The sequence below is a fragment of the Anas acuta genome, chromosome 4 (assembly GCF_963932015.1).
Source record: "Anas acuta chromosome 4, bAnaAcu1.1, whole genome shotgun sequence".
Classification (NCBI taxonomy): domain Eukaryota; kingdom Metazoa; phylum Chordata; class Aves; order Anseriformes; family Anatidae; genus Anas; species Anas acuta.
The window spans coordinates 12,619,733-12,635,218 of record NC_088982.1 but is presented as its reverse complement, the minus strand read 5'-3'; the positions used below and the strand labels follow the sequence as shown (position 1 = coordinate 12,635,218).

General features: G+C 40.6%; 2 protein-coding genes across 11 annotated transcripts in view; both read right to left on the bottom strand.

Moving 5' to 3' along the window:
- The window catches only part of CRMP1 (collapsin response mediator protein 1), a 48,989-nt gene extending 47,565 nt beyond the window's left edge, over nucleotides 1–1,424 (bottom strand). The window contains exon 1 of the mRNA XM_068679889.1: nucleotides 598–1,424. Coding sequence (XP_068535990.1) covers nucleotides 598–969 — 372 coding nt within the window. The 5' untranslated portion in view covers nucleotides 970–1,424. The remainder of the gene's footprint in view (nucleotides 1–597) is intronic.
- A 2,637-nt stretch (nucleotides 1,425–4,061) lies between these two features.
- C4H4orf50 (chromosome 4 C4orf50 homolog) overlaps nucleotides 4,062–15,486 on the bottom strand; it is an 87,802-nt gene continuing 76,377 nt past the window's right edge. For 9 of the 10 annotated variants that reach the window (XM_068679873.1, XM_068679876.1, XM_068679875.1 and 6 more), the window contains one exon: nucleotides 4,062–8,380. The gene's annotated coding sequence lies outside the window, so the exon portion shown is untranslated. The other variant, XM_068679869.1, reaches the window with a different exon arrangement.

Sequence of the window (15,486 nt, the reverse complement as noted above, 5' to 3'; positions counted from 1 at the left end):
CTGCAGCCCCAGGGCGGGGAAGCCGGGGCAGGGGTTTGGGGCGATGCTCCCGCCCTACACATTCTCCTCGCCCGGCAGACAATGAAAGCTGCCGGGGCTCCAGCAGGGGGTCGGGGCAGAGCCAGGGGCTCCCACTGGGACAGCCTCGGCGGAGTTTTCCCGACCAGCCCAAAAGTGCGGCGGGGCCGAGCCGTGCCGGGCCGCTTTGTTCCGCAGCTCGCCCTGTCCGGCCCGGGCTGCGGGGCCGGGGGTGGATGGGGGGGGACACACAGGGGTAAAAGGGGGGCCAAGGGGGCGGTGCTGCCCTCCAGCCCCCTCCTCCGCCCAGCCGGCGTGTGCGGCGTTTAGCCGGCAGGAAGGAAAACTCATCGCCATCACTTACAAAGGAAAATGATTTCTGCTGCGTGCCCCCCCAGACGCCCCCTGAAAGCTCAGGCAAGTGAGACAGTTCACGGGCCAGGACAGGGGGGCACAGCCCCGACCTTCCGAGCCGAAAGACCCCCGGCAACGAGACCCCGTCCCCCCCTTATCCCCATGCCCGGGCTCTGCGGCACGCCCCCCCACCATCCTCCCCGGCTCGGGGGTCTCCCCGCTCACCTGCCCGTTGTCGTGGCCCTGCAGCAGCTCCTTCCCCGCGGGGTAGCGGATCTCCACGCCGGGGGTCTTGTCCTCCCGTTCCCCCGGGGAGCTGATGACCGAGCCGGAGACCTCGCTGACGTCGCTGGCCGTCTCGCTGTAGTTGTCCCCCCCGTCCAGCATGTCGTGCCGGCTGCCGCTGCGAGGGGTCCGGGACCCCTTCTTCCCCACGCTGTAGGCGTCGAAGTCGATGGTTTTGTTCTCGTAGGCCCCCTCCACGGAGGCGAACATCCCCCCGTATTTCTGCCGCGGTGTCTGGGCTGTCGTGCCCGGCCTAGCCAGATAGACGGGCAGGTCATCTTCTTTATTCCAGTTCCTCTTTCTCTCGGCCATTCTCGCTGTCCGGAGCTCTCCCTCCCTCCCTCGCTCTCTTCTCTCTCTGCCTCCCACTTCTCGGCACCTTCTACTACCGGGATAGGCTGCTGGTGACCATAAAAATGAATGGATGGATGCAGCAGTGGCGGAGCTGGGTTGGCTGGTGGGATCTTTCCCTCAGGGAGATGCAAACGGTAACCTCCCTCCCCCCATCCACCCCTTCCAAAAGAATTAGAAAAAAAAAAAAAAAAAAAAAAAGGAAGAAAAATTAAAAAAGAGAGAGAGAAAGAAATAAATCCAAGCGGTATTTAAAAATAGCCGTGTTAGTAAAGAGCACGTGAAAATAAAGTACAAAGAGAGGAGAGGAGAGGGTGGCAGAGGCAGGTGATTGGAAAGCCCTTGACGAATAGGAAGCGCAGCAGCAATTCCCCGAGCAAGGACCGCAGTGCACACGCTCCCCCGGTATAAAGAGCGAGCCGGGGGGGGGCGGCGGGAGGGAAGGAAAGGGAAGGGGAGGAGGGAGCCCGCTGCGTGCACCCCCCCCGTGCGGTGCGAACGAGGAAAAAAAAAAAAAAAAAAAAGAGGAAAAAAAAATCTGAAATCTCTGCAGGCCGGCTGGGGGGGCAGTTTCTCCCACTTTGCACACTCCCCGCCTCCCTCCCTCCCTTCCTTCCTTCCTTCCTCTCTCCGCAGGAGCAGGAGGAGGCTGCGGCGGTGCCCGGGGAGGGGCTGGGGGGGCCCCGCTCCGCCCTGCAGCCCCCGGCCGCGCTGCGCGGTCCCGCGGCGCGGAGCCTCGCTGCCACCGCCGGGCGCGCCCCCGCGGAACATCGTCCCCCTCTACCCCTCCCAATGGAGCCCCGGGAGCGCGGGCGCGCCCCCGCGGAGCTGTCCCTTCAGCACCCGGAGGGCCTGCAGGCGGCAGATGCCTGCAGGTGGAGGAGTTGGAGGGGCTGGAGGTCCCCGGGGATTCATCGGGGTGCCATCGGCAGCAGACCCGGGTGGCCAGATGGGTCGGTAACAGCTGCCCACGGGCCCAAAGAATGCACCAAGCAGCGATGTAACGCACCTGGGCAAGCATCCTGCTCTGCTGCTTCTCCCGGCTTGGATGCCGTGGAACACCAGGTGGTTTGCATGAGGGTGTCAGGGAACCGGGCAAAAGTTATGGTTATTAGCGCTCCGAGTCTGAGTAGGTGCAGCATCACTGCTGGTGTTTCTGAGCATGGATGCCCAGGGTTCCACGGTTCACTTAATAAGCCTTGCTACATCATTAATGCAGTCATATCGTATGGAGATTTCATTGCCGTGTGAAAAAATAAATAAATGTATAGATTTTAGGGCATTTCTTTGATGCTTCCTTAAATAATTCTCTAGTATGTAGGCAAATCTTCATTTTTTTTGCTCTTAATGGTAACATTGAGATTTATTTATCATGTTGGGGAGAAATAAAACAAACAAAAAGTCCACTTGCTCCTCCACAGGACCAGACCCTCACAGTTACTGAAATATGAAGGTGGTAGACATAACATGATGCATGACCTTCATGTCTTCCTAAGCGATGGGAACATAATTCATTTTATGAAATCTATCTTTCTAATCAAGTGATGAATTCTAAGCTCCAGAAATAAATGTTTCTGATGGTCCCACAGTAGGTCAGATATGTGGTATGTGATGCATGCATCTGCTCAGTGACTCAGAGCTGAAGAGCACCTTTTGTTTAACAACCACAAAGGAAAGAAAGACAGACTATACTTACATGTGGGTTCTAGTTAGCTAACATTGCTCAGGGTTCTAAAATTGTTCTTTTTTTTTTTTTTAATAGCAAAGAAAAATTATATATTTTTTAGTATTAAGCTAGCACATTCATCTTAATGCTAATGCATAAGGAGACAACAAGACTCAGAACACATTGAATCAATGTTTAGAAAACAGCATTAATCTTTCAGGATATAAATAAACATAAAATCATATCAGACTTTCTTTGCTTTTAAATTATTTTTTCTTCATACTATAGACACTAGTTTATTGAAACCTGTGTTCTAAATGAACAGATGTGTACTGTTCTTCTGTTCACTAAGAGATGAAATTGTAGTTTAATCTGCTCCAGAAGAAGACCCAGTTACAGCCTGATACCCTGTCACCCTGTGAGTTTACCTAAAAATATGTTTGCAATTTTGGAGAAATACAGTGTTTTGTTATATTTTCCTGCAGACACTGCATCTCACCCTGTCTTGGCATAACTTGGTGAAAATAGGACAGAATTTGACTGCAAGTGCATCCTCTTCCTATAGGACCTTTAATCTTTATATTGACATAGCATAGCATCAATGGAAAATAAATTATATTGCAAATAGGTTAGATGAGAGGCAGCAGACCTGGAGACATGCTTGCTTCACTCAACAAAAACCTTCAAAGTCCAACAAGTTTATGGACTTGGCAGTTGCAGCTGGAACTTTTCCTTCTGCATTGTGAATGTCAGGAGCTGGAACAAGACTTTCAAGTCTCAAGGACTTCTTGAGCAGGGGCAGAAGAGAACATGTGATATACATTTTGCACCTCTTTGCTGTTGTATATTTTAGAACAGAAAAGAAAGGAAGGGAGGAAGGGAGGAAGGGAAGAAGGGAGGAAGGAGATGCCCTGAAGGAGTGAGAGAAACCCAAGATTTCTTTCTCCCAGAGGAGAGAGTTGAGTCATCGAGACTCCCTCTCTCTGCTCCACATGACTGCTGTATTTCTAGCTGCCATGTATTCCTTCCCCTACAGAATCCCATCTTATGCTTTGGTGAATTGGACAGCCCCTTTACATGTAGGAACCATGGATCCAAAACTCCACAAGCTGGTGAAGCTTCAGGTTTCCCACTTCCTGAGCAAGTGATCCAGTCAATAGCATTCTGTTAAATCACATTAATTCTGCTAAGTCACCAAAAGCTGAATGGCAGCTTCTCTGTGAAGCAGAGTGAGAGCCTGGGCTTTCTTACCCCGTTAGCAGACCAAATAGCTGGTGGTTGCTGGACTTTCCTCAAAATGGAGATTTTCTAGGTTTCTGTGCCAGGATACAGCTGCATTTACAACTATATTTCAGAAGCTCCATCACCATTTTAGATTTAAAAATAATTAAAATTATAAAGTTTTTAATTTAAAATATGCATACATTTAATATACAAAATTATACAAATTATACATTTAACTAACATAGAAAAATACATCTTGTTAACAAGATAAAATGTCAACATATCTTACATAATTTAAGTGAGAGTTACAAATCTGTGATAATCATCAAGTAGACTTTGTGACTTCATTACAATCCTGTATCCCCCCTAGTTACACTGAAAATTAATACATATATACAGTTCATATCCATGACATATGTCTTAGAGTGGAAATCTTTGCTGAAAAGTTATCTGTAAGGTTTTACTGGAACAGATCAAAGCAAGAGAGGCCCCTTTAATGTTACTGAAACTTCTCAGTTAGCTTCTCCACTTTGACACCAAAAAGTTTATACTTTTTGTATTTATTTACAACCTCTCCCCCCTGAAAAAAACACACCTAAGTTGGTACATCTGTTTAGCAAGTATCAAGCCATAAACCCCAGCCTTTTTGTGCATCCTTTGGCACCTCTTCAAGAAAGGAACCCAGTTTGCGTTCCTAACAACTTCTCTTCATGATTTCTGGTTACCATCACACTGGTGGCTGTGCAGAAGAGTTAAATATCTGCACAGCAATAATGCTCAAAAGGCAAGATCTCCATTCATCCCAGATTTCTCATTAATACCTCAGGAGGTGGGGAAATATCTTTGTTTCAGTCCAATGTGAGTAGTGAATCTTTACTCCTTATTTAATTTACATGGTTTCTTTTTCTAAATTCCAAACAAAAGACAGAAGCCTAATTTATAAACAAGCTATAAAAATCTGTTCCATGCTGTGTCTTGTCTGACGTACTGTGAGCCCTGTAATGATTTTCTTTGAACTATTTACATATTCCTTAAGACTTGTTTGTCATCACAGGGAGCAAGATAGAGAATCACCACTTTGAACTCTCTGATTCTCAGGCCCGCATTTTTTTTCTACTTTTCCTTTTTTTCTAATTTCCTTTTTTTTTTTTTTTTTTCCTTCTTTTTCTTTTTTGGTAGCTCTGTACCATCAAATTACTCCTAATTCCTAGAAGACAAAATTCCCCCCCTGTGCTAAAAGCTTATTCATTTTTTCTTAAGATCCGCTTAGGACCATCAGTGAGTACATGAATTGCCTCACACAGGCTTTTTATGTATTGGTTTTTATGCAAAAAGTGGTTTTGTCCTGTTAATTACATTTTTCTTCATTTTATAGAGGACAAAACCAAAATTCAGAGAGTGGAGAAATGCAGATATTCAGCATCGGTTGGTGCACACTGCACAGTAACCTCCCATATATTGGAATTTACATTCATATACCAATAGCAAGAGTCTGTTACATAAAGAAATAACAGTGAACAGAGATTTATACCACAGATCCCAACAATGCCAAATACAGGTAGGTCTCCACAACTACTCTTTTCCACTCCTATGCATATAGAAAACATTAAACAGAGTGTGATGCTTTAGTACCTATCAAATGTGAGCACTTATTTAGCCAAGTAGAAGACAGCATGAAATCTTGGTCCCAGGGAGAAATTTTTCCAGTGGAAATTTGCTGGACACTTCAGTGGTACAAGTGTTCAAGTGTTTCATCTAATACATTTAAACTTCCTCTTTCTTTTTTTTTTTTTTTTTTTTTTTGGCTTTACCTTCAACTTGCAAGTCAATGTCAAATAATGGTTTGTGCATGGATGCCAACGTAGAACTTGTTAGATGTATTTTTAATTCACATCCTACATAAGAAACTGTGTACTTTCTTTCCTAACAGGGACAAAAATTCCTGTCCATAATCCCATAGCTACTGATTTCTAATGCAAATATGTTTGGAGCCAAAGGCACAATATATTTTAAAGGAACTCTGCTGAAGCAGGAAAGAGGTTTGAGCAAATTTCTGTAATCCTCATGTCTGTTTCCCCTCTGCCTCCTTAAGGCACTAAAGGATTTCTGAAGGATTAGTGGCAAAACCCAGCATGCACATGTCCCTCCCTCCACCCCACAACCATGGAAAATTCAAATATTGAAATCCTTCATCTGCAAGTTAGAAATGCAGGTAGATTTGTGAAGCACAGATCAGGGCTTCCACTTTTTAAAAGTCTACAAGGACAAACATCAGCCATGCCTTAGCATAAGGTTTAACTTGGGAACTGAAGTGTGTATGTGAAATATTGCCTGGCAATTGTATTATTCTGAATGTAACGTGATTATCGTGCAGGAGTCAATCACTGTACTCCCAGCATATGCCATACATATTGGTGTGAAGAACAGAATTCAGGCTCTCAAGGTTGCATAAGGAGCTGTGGAAATACCGTAAGCTGCATTTTCAATATCTTGTGATGCTCTATACAGTACAGTATATGGGAATAAATGAAATAAGTCCTCATGTAATACTGCCCATTTTGTCCACATAGGGTGACAGAAGAAGGCTGTATTTACTTAGTCAGAACTTAGCAGCATCTCAATTCTCTGCCTGTAAGGAATTTGGTCAAAGCAATATTGTGCATATAAAGCAATCCGAACAAAGTGCCCCATTTTGCATTCTGAGAAAGTTTAACACAAAACAATGACACATGTAAAGCAGCGCCTGGCACATTTGCCATAGACAGCACATCTAAACAAGTTAGCTCCTGCTTAGTGAAAGGAAACTGAACAGACTCTATGGCAACTAGACAGCACTTTCCAACATAAGGCAACCAGAAAATAATAGCTAGGCTCTCAGCCTCAGCTGATAATCTCACATTAAAAACTTTACCGCTTTATTACAGCAATTTCAGGTAAAGTTGGGATTTTAATTGCCAATCCTCAGCCACATGAAATGCACCCACTGGTCTATCAATTTAAATAATAAACAGGATTTTCTAATATTGGTAAGATGATTTTCATATTAGAAAGTGGCAGAATTTAAAGATCGATGTGGTAAAAACCTCAAGGAATGATGCATATTCCTTACACTAATCATTTTAAAATGAAACTGAATGGCAGAAAGCCTAAGATGTCACAAAATGCGCAGGTTCATTATCAAAATTTATAACTCATGGTGGGAGATTATGCATAACTACTAGGAAAGAGACATGATGTTTTAGTTCTGCACTTAATTCAAAAGTAAGAAGTAGGGTTTAATTGCCTGAGAGTTGTGGAAATGATACACATTTTCAGGTGGAGGGGATGCACATGGAGAGAAACCTACACATATGTCATTGCTTTATTTTAAGAACTTGTAGTTAAGCTTCAAGTGTTACCATGCCAACGTGTCATCTTGTTACTAATCATAATCTAGAAATGCACATTACATTAATCTGATTTGGGATTCCACAGTTTATATCCTTCTGCCTCCTTTCAAAGAATATCTGCTATTACTGGGAGACAAAGCTTTGTAAAGACCAGCACATTCTAGCAGCTAGCTCAACATTAAAAAAAAAAAAAAAAGTCATAAAATGGTTATCAACACTGAAAGTGCATTACACTGTAAGGGAGTGTTTTGGAGAGCAGTACCCATAGCTACTCCCACTCAGGTCAACCTGAGTATTGCCTTCAACAGTGCTGTGTGCAAGCTTTAGTTAGAAAAGGAATGTACATATCCATACGACCACTTAACGCACAAGTGTCCACATCTCCCTGCCTTCACAAATAGGTATTCAGATATGAATAGCAGGGGATATAGGTGCATAAATGTACTTTTACTTACATAAATGTACTTACAAAAACATTTTGCAACTACATGTAATATTACCAACCAGTGTGCACAAAAACACCTATTTCAGGAAAAGCATGTATGCATGTGAATAACTTATCCAAAAATTAAATTCAGTGTGGCCTATTCATATGGTTACAATAATCAATCTAGTGTAGTATGACACAGTGTTTTGATGTTCCAAGTGCCTCCTCAATTCCTACTTACCCTTTTAAAATTTCATTTCATAGCCAGCACCTCAAGTAACGTGTCCTCAGAATTACTCAGCATCCTAACTCAGATCAAAGCATTGTTTAGGGATCCTCAAGACCATACGAGGCTGAAGATATTACATGCCCACATAAGCTGACCTATAAAGACAGGTCTGTACTTAACAAAGATTTTTCTTTAAAATGCAAATGCTTAGATCCTAAGAAAAACAAACAAACAAACAAAATCTCAAACCACACATCAGTTTGGCTCACAAGGCCAACTTCCACTACAGTTTGTGGCTAAAACATGGCAGATGGTAAATCAGTGCAGCTTCTCAGTTTTCCCATAATGAAGCAGCTGTGGTAACCTCCAGGTCAAAGAACTTTTCAGTGTTCCTTCAGAGCAGTATTGCTTCTTCTATGTGAGCGATACATTGTTCCCTGGATAAGAGAAAGGTGAAAATACAAAGAGAAAAACGTAAGAGAAGAACCTGGATTACCACAATTTAAAGAAACATTGTTCATTTAAGGCCAAAATAAAATATTTGGAAAGTAGTGTGCCTTGGTGCTTCCATAAAAACACAATAATTCCAGCATTAAGAGAACACGTTGTGGAAACTGAATTGTTTTAAACACATCAAGATGTTCTCCCATGATTCACTGATTTTAAGATGAAAAGCATATCCTATACTTTTGCTACTCCTTCCTGTAAACAAGTTCCTCTCATCCATTTATCAATATGAGAAAGAACAATTCCTGCCATCTTCCCAACACTGTTTCATAACATTAGCTGGGATCCACAGAAATAGACTTTTGGATAAAGTTCATTCCAGGGATGACAACCATCACAAATCCAACCTTCCAAGTAAACTCTATTTCTATGCTTCTTCCCAGAATAACTTCAAATTCATCATTTGAATCCTCCTTCAAATATCAAGTTTCAAAGTCTGGCTTTGCATTTTCCAATGGGGAATCATTATTACTGTTAAATAACATCAATGATGCATTGCCTGCATTTGTTGGCTAAAACATTATATGTTACAGAAACATACATCTTAGTATATCAAGAGCATGGGAAATGATATACACATACAAAATTCTAAAACATTGATATATTGTAATCGTTATTATAATAACCAGCTAGCAATACTAATTTACTGTCATTAATAAAACACGTCCCATGTGTCCCAAAGAATAAAATCAGAAACTAGGAGGGGGAAAAAAAAAAGCCTCTATGGCTTCTACCTTAGGATAGGAAAACTTTTCCAAGCAGAAGGAGGAAGAACAGAACTAGAAAAAATATCTTGCAGAATGAGGCAGAATAATACTGGGGAGACCATAATTTTTGGAGAAGAAGCTATGTGGGATATTGTAGGAAACAAAAACAATAGGGTATGCAAGAGAGAGTAATTGAGCCAGAAGTGTGCCGGCCATGCAAGAGCACAACTGTGAATCCTAGAGATAAGAGATTTTAAATCAGTCCTTCCGTACTCAACTTCACTAGTTGAGTACAGAATCTTGGATCAGAAGGTGGTGTTCAGACCTATTTCTGATTTGATAAAACACCAGAAGCTTTCTGCAGACTTCTTAAGATATTACACTTTATATCTGCTGTAGGTGTATCCAAACCAGTTTTTGGAGTTTCCTCTCTTTTCATGGTCACATAGAGCCCTAAGCTGTACTGCCAACAAGCAGGTTATTGCAGGTTATTCTTGTCTTCAGGTGAAGAAAGGGAAGGCTACAAGATTGCTGGTACTAGGCTAAAGAATCACAGAATCATTTAGGTTGGGAAAGACCCATGAGTCAAGCCCAACCATCACCTAACACTACCAGTCAGGAACATATCCCTGTTCCTTGCCTTCCACTAACAGAAAATCTCTTCTCTGTTATCCTGTCAGTGCACATAGAAACTATGCAGGATCAGAGAGATGAGTCCCTAGGACTCATCTTATTTTAGAAGATAGAGAGTTTGCACTTTCAGCCTTTCATTTGCTTGCACAGGAGCCACCCATCATTGCCCATATTTACTGACTATTTCAAAGGGAAAACAGTTCTTAACATATCAGGTCTGAAAACTGGTATGGCCAGAATAATAGAGTCTGATTCAAACTTCATTAATTCAATGATCATACTTTTTTATTGTTTTGCATTGTTTTGTTTTCACTTCAGTGACCACATTTTTGTCAGCCACCAATTTAAATTTAAATCAAATTCTCCAATTTTCTAAAGTCAACATTAATGGATATTTGTGAAACAGGCACTGCAAAACATGAGAGCATTTACAGTCTTAAAGTCATTATTTGCATAAATTTCTTTCCATTTGTATAGCTTGTTTCTTCAAAGTTAATAATCAATTAAGTTTCTTATTTTTGTCACTCTTCACCTTCTCTTTCATGTTCCTTTCATTGTTCCTTCCCATATGAACTTATTTATCCCTCATTTTATTCTCCACTCCAGGTCTCTTTCAACCTTTATGCTCCTTGCAGTCTTATTTTCCTGACATATTTATTGTTCACCCACCTCCTCTTCTTTTTCTTCATACCACTTATCTAACTCTAAATAATATGGCAAAGTAAATGACTACTGAACTGTTTTGTAATTCCTCTTGTCAGGGAGGATATCTCTTTTGTGAAATGCTTGAGGCAAATAAAGAAGGTCTTCATGATGTCACTGTACCAAAGAAATTTATCAACCAAGCATGTGCAGTGCATAAGCACAAAGGTGCAGTTTCCAGCAGGGCTTCACAGTGATTAAAAACCAGCTGAGTCTTTATCAACAGTGAACCTATAAGTTTCAGCATGGGTATTTCTGGTGCTCAGAAATCTGCTGGCTTCCTGTTCTTTGTTATGGCTAAAGCACTTGCTTGAGCAGCGATGCAGAGGCTGGGTTCATGCTCCTCCACATCACAAAAGGAGCAAAATCAATTTCAGTCACCAGCACAAAGAACTGCTAATGCAGAAGGTCATTAAACAAAACTGATTTCTTCATGACATTGAAGCCTTAAAGGGAACCTTACAAAATAAAAATATGCTCTACTGCCTAAGCCAGGGTTGAAGCATTCCCAACATAGCAAAGATCAGCAATCCATTTTCATGTGCCCACTTGATGTTCTTCAATCTTTTATAACCTCTGTGTAGTGCCTGGATTTATTTGTTCTATTTGCTCCGTACAATACCCATCTATCCTTGTTCATCATGCACTAAGTCTCAGGAAACTGTAAGATCATAGGAAGGACACAATTTTCTTCTGATTCTTTGAAAGAAAGCATGAAAACTTGTGATACCTCTATAAAAAGCATATCAAAATGATGTCTGCTAGCTTTCCAAGTATTTGACGTGTATTTAGGCAGTGGACCATCATGTAATTCCAACAGTATCACTCTGCTTTTTGACTAATCTTAGCCAATGCATACTGGGAATATTTGCTGATAATAACTAACACAACATCAAAGACCTGAAGTCACCAATACACAGTGAGTGCTTTATGCCTCAGCTCTGATATACAGGGTAGGTACATCATTGTTTTTTTGTTGTTGTTATTATTATTAGAAGTATTTAAAGGAAAGAAAGTGAAAAATTCAAGGAATTAATAACATTTCTTTATATCCAACAAGGACATGCATATAATCTGTGAACAAATGTTTGAAGAATATACAGTGAACACCTGAAAATAATGTATGCTGCAAAATATAAAATATTTACTCTGCTCTGTATTGGCCATTACTAAGCATCACATATTATCCCCTCTTTGGTATCATTGAAGCACCACTGGCTTTTACCATTGTTCTGGAGCTACAGCGGCACAAATGAGAGAAAATGGCAGGCATGAAGGCTTGTGATGTTCTTCAACATTTGATAATAAAGTTAAAGATAATTTACTTGGTCTGACTAATATAATCATGAGCCATTTTTATAATTTCTATTAATTACAGAAAATTAAAAGTCTGTGGCATATGTCTTAATAAAAAATGATCTACCATAAATTGTTTCATGTATGTCTCATAGTACAACCTGATTTCATAATACAAACTTCTTTATTTAGACAAAGTTTGATTATCTGAATATAGAAAAACTGGTGAAAGAGATTGCAAGAAAGAAAATGTTGCAAAGCTGCTTTTTACCACAATACACATGGGATCCCTTAGCCATTTGGTAAATAAATGTTGTTTAACCAAAAGCATACTGATCTTCACAAAAACGTTTGATTTCTGTACTTGGAAAAAGAAAATCAAATAGTATTTGATGTGGTCTTCTCATTCACAACTTGCTGTTTATAAAGTTAATTTTTAATTGATGGATTCATGTTGGAGCTCAAGAGGTGTGAATCTCATTAAATTCTGAATGGAGACATATTGATCCCAATTACAACTAAAGGCCAACAGAGCTTGGCTATATCTCAGAGGAAAGGAAAAGCTACGCCAATTGCATCCAATAAAACAAAACAAAAAAACAAAAACCCACCACCACCACCAACAACAACAATAAAACACAAACCAACAACTAAACAGCCATGGCTGCTTGAAACCATAAATAAATTATATTATCTTCTGTTAGAAAACGAAATCATGGTAATCTAATTTTTTGTACTTAATAAAGGTATTACATACTAAATTGTGTTACATTTATAGATCTGATTCAACATTGTTGCTCTGGATTTATGTCAATTTCTTTCTTTTCAAACTAACAGAGTAATTCTGGGAAAAATTAATTCATGCAGTGATGAATGAGGTTTGTTTTAATCAAATTCTATGCAAAATGCATTACTTTCATTAACAGTTGAATCTGGTCAATATAAAACATATGAGAAATGCTATTTAACGGTATGGAACTTTTCAGGAAAACATAACACACACTCATATTCACACTCTTTGGACAATTTAGGAGTCTTAATTGGGGTTGGGTAACCACAGTGACCAGGTGTTGCAAATGTAAATCTCACAAATGGGCATGGAGAGTTGAATTCACCGCTGTGCTGAGCACCATCCTGGAAGTTTATTTCTTCTAATAATGACAAAACTATATATATATAAAATATATATAATATATTTGCATATTTGCTTTCAAAAATATCTGCTAAAATAACATCCTTGCAAATACTTCTTGTTCTCATGCAAGACACCCAGCTTTGACAGACTAATGCTTACAGAAGAATCCCAATTCCTAACCTCCTGCTTATCAAATATTCCAGAATTTTGCAGGCGGGCAGCAGTAACACGTGAACTTACAAGATCAATCTCTAACCCATAGTCTTGAAAATGCAGCCAAAGCAAGCCAGCTTGCCAAGGAGCTTAGTGTGAAACATGCTGGTATGAAGCAGTCCAAAAATTGGAAATGACAAACTAAGAAACCTCAAAGTCTGATCACAGATTGTTGAGAAACACACAGACAAAAGATAAAACCAGCTGGAATCTTTTTTTTTTTTTTTTAATGATAAAGGGTTCACCCAGTGCTAGTCCTAGTTAAGGAATGGCCCCATTCCAATTTACAATAAGAAGCAATTAAACCACCTTTATTTTCAAAGCATCTTCCACAGGAAGATGTTTACTGATTTGATTTTCCTTTACAGATACCACTCCATTTATACACTCCAGACCTTTTACTAGCCTTGAAAATCTATTGACACTTATTAATGTATGGGGTCTTTTCATCCTAAGGTAAATTGAGGACATGAACTTGGTGTTATTTATGTCTCTTTACATCTCTCATTAAGACAGTTATAATGGATTTAAAAGCTAATACAAATGAGTTAACCTCACACTATAGAGACAAGAAGAGCACAGCACCCTCAAATACAACAGCAGCATGGCACTGTCTGTGTGTGTGCTTTAGCACCACAGTACATTCAGTTGCAACTAGAACACACGGTGTTTATTTCAGTGATGAACATCTTACACCCAGGTTGACACACAACACTTGTGCAGCCCTAAAACCCCTAAACATGCAAATAGAAGCATGATCAGCTCAGTTATTTCCAAACCTTTGGGGCTGGTGGGCCACTCCTTTTCCCTACAGGTTCTCAGAGAGATACCCTTAACATCATAATCTTTAAGATAAGATTCTGCCACTAATGTGCAATTCAATTTTCTCAGAACTGGAACAGATGTACTTAGAGCAAGTAACAGATATGAAGCCTGTAAAAAACCATGCTTCATTTTCTGGGTTTGATTCAACCTCCTTGCAGCAAGGCACTGCAAACTGAATCAACAGACAACGAGGGGAAACCCTGTGCCTCAGAGTGGGTCTGTGGGCGATGCTGGGGAAGCCAAGGAGGTAAGTGCAACCATAACATTTGAAAGACCTGCTGGCAGAAAAGAGTACACGTGAGCAGGAAAACATAACATCTTTGGAAGTAGAAGCCATCTGGGCCTTTCTGTCTCAGGAGAATGCTGTCTCTTTACCAGATGATCTTCCCAGACAGACATATTCATATTTCCATGGCTAAAAGCTACACAGAAGACCAAGGGTTGCATTCATCTATACCACAGCAACCTTTGTGCCAGAGGGGTTTTGTCATGGGAAGAGCACCACTGTGCCTGCAAATGTGGGGCTGCTGTTGTCCTTCAGGATGTTTGCTGATCTGGAAAACACCACAAACCGTCCTTCAGAAAAAAAACACATTCATTTAAATTATTCGAGTTAGGGAGAGTCACAGACATTTTCTTTAAAAGTCAAGGTCATTAAGAATGGCTCACTCAATATAAGACAAGATTTTATGACTCACAGATCAGGAAAAATCATCAGCAACACTGAATATTTAGAGAATAATGTTTAGTCACCAAAAACACTTCAAGAGTTATTGTGACCTCCTTAAACACTTTTTCCTTTTTTTTTTTTTTTTTTTTTTAATTGCTGCAGCAGAGCTGTAGCAGTAGCAAAGAAATATCTTCTCCTTAAATGCACAGTCATACAAGTAATTGATCAACAGGTTTGCCTCGCTGCTGTCAGCATAAGAAAAATGGGCAAGTAAAATCACATTTCATTAAGGCATTTTAGATCTCACTACCCCTTCAGCCATGCAGGGGAAAATGATGTATGCTCATCCAGAACAGATAAGGTAGCATCTCAGATAAGGATTTCTAGGTGCTCTGCACACCACAGCAAAAGCTTGGGAAGACAGGAGCACACAAATATTTGAAATTTTTATTTATTTTTATTTTGATTTATCTTTACAAAGGCCTGTTGCAAGCCAGAATAACTGCTAGAGTAGGCAGGATGTTTTTTTAAGTAGCAATCAAAAAAGTATCACTACATCAATGGGAAATCATAGGCTTTCTGTGGTTGTTTCCTCAACCTGCTGCCAAACCAGCCTGCAGAAGATTTGTTAGGCAGCCTGCACAGCCTTGTCTGCCGCAGGCAGTGGGTGTAGGGCCTTGGACACCCCACAAGTCAGACGGACAGTCCCCTAGTCACCTGGAAAGCTTAAGGACCAACACCAAATTCTGCTCAGAGGCAGCAATCTAAAGTCTGCAGAGTTTAATAAATGATTTTATTCCAAATCTAACTGCTTTAAATATATTGATGAAAGAAAAACATCTGTTGTTCCCATCA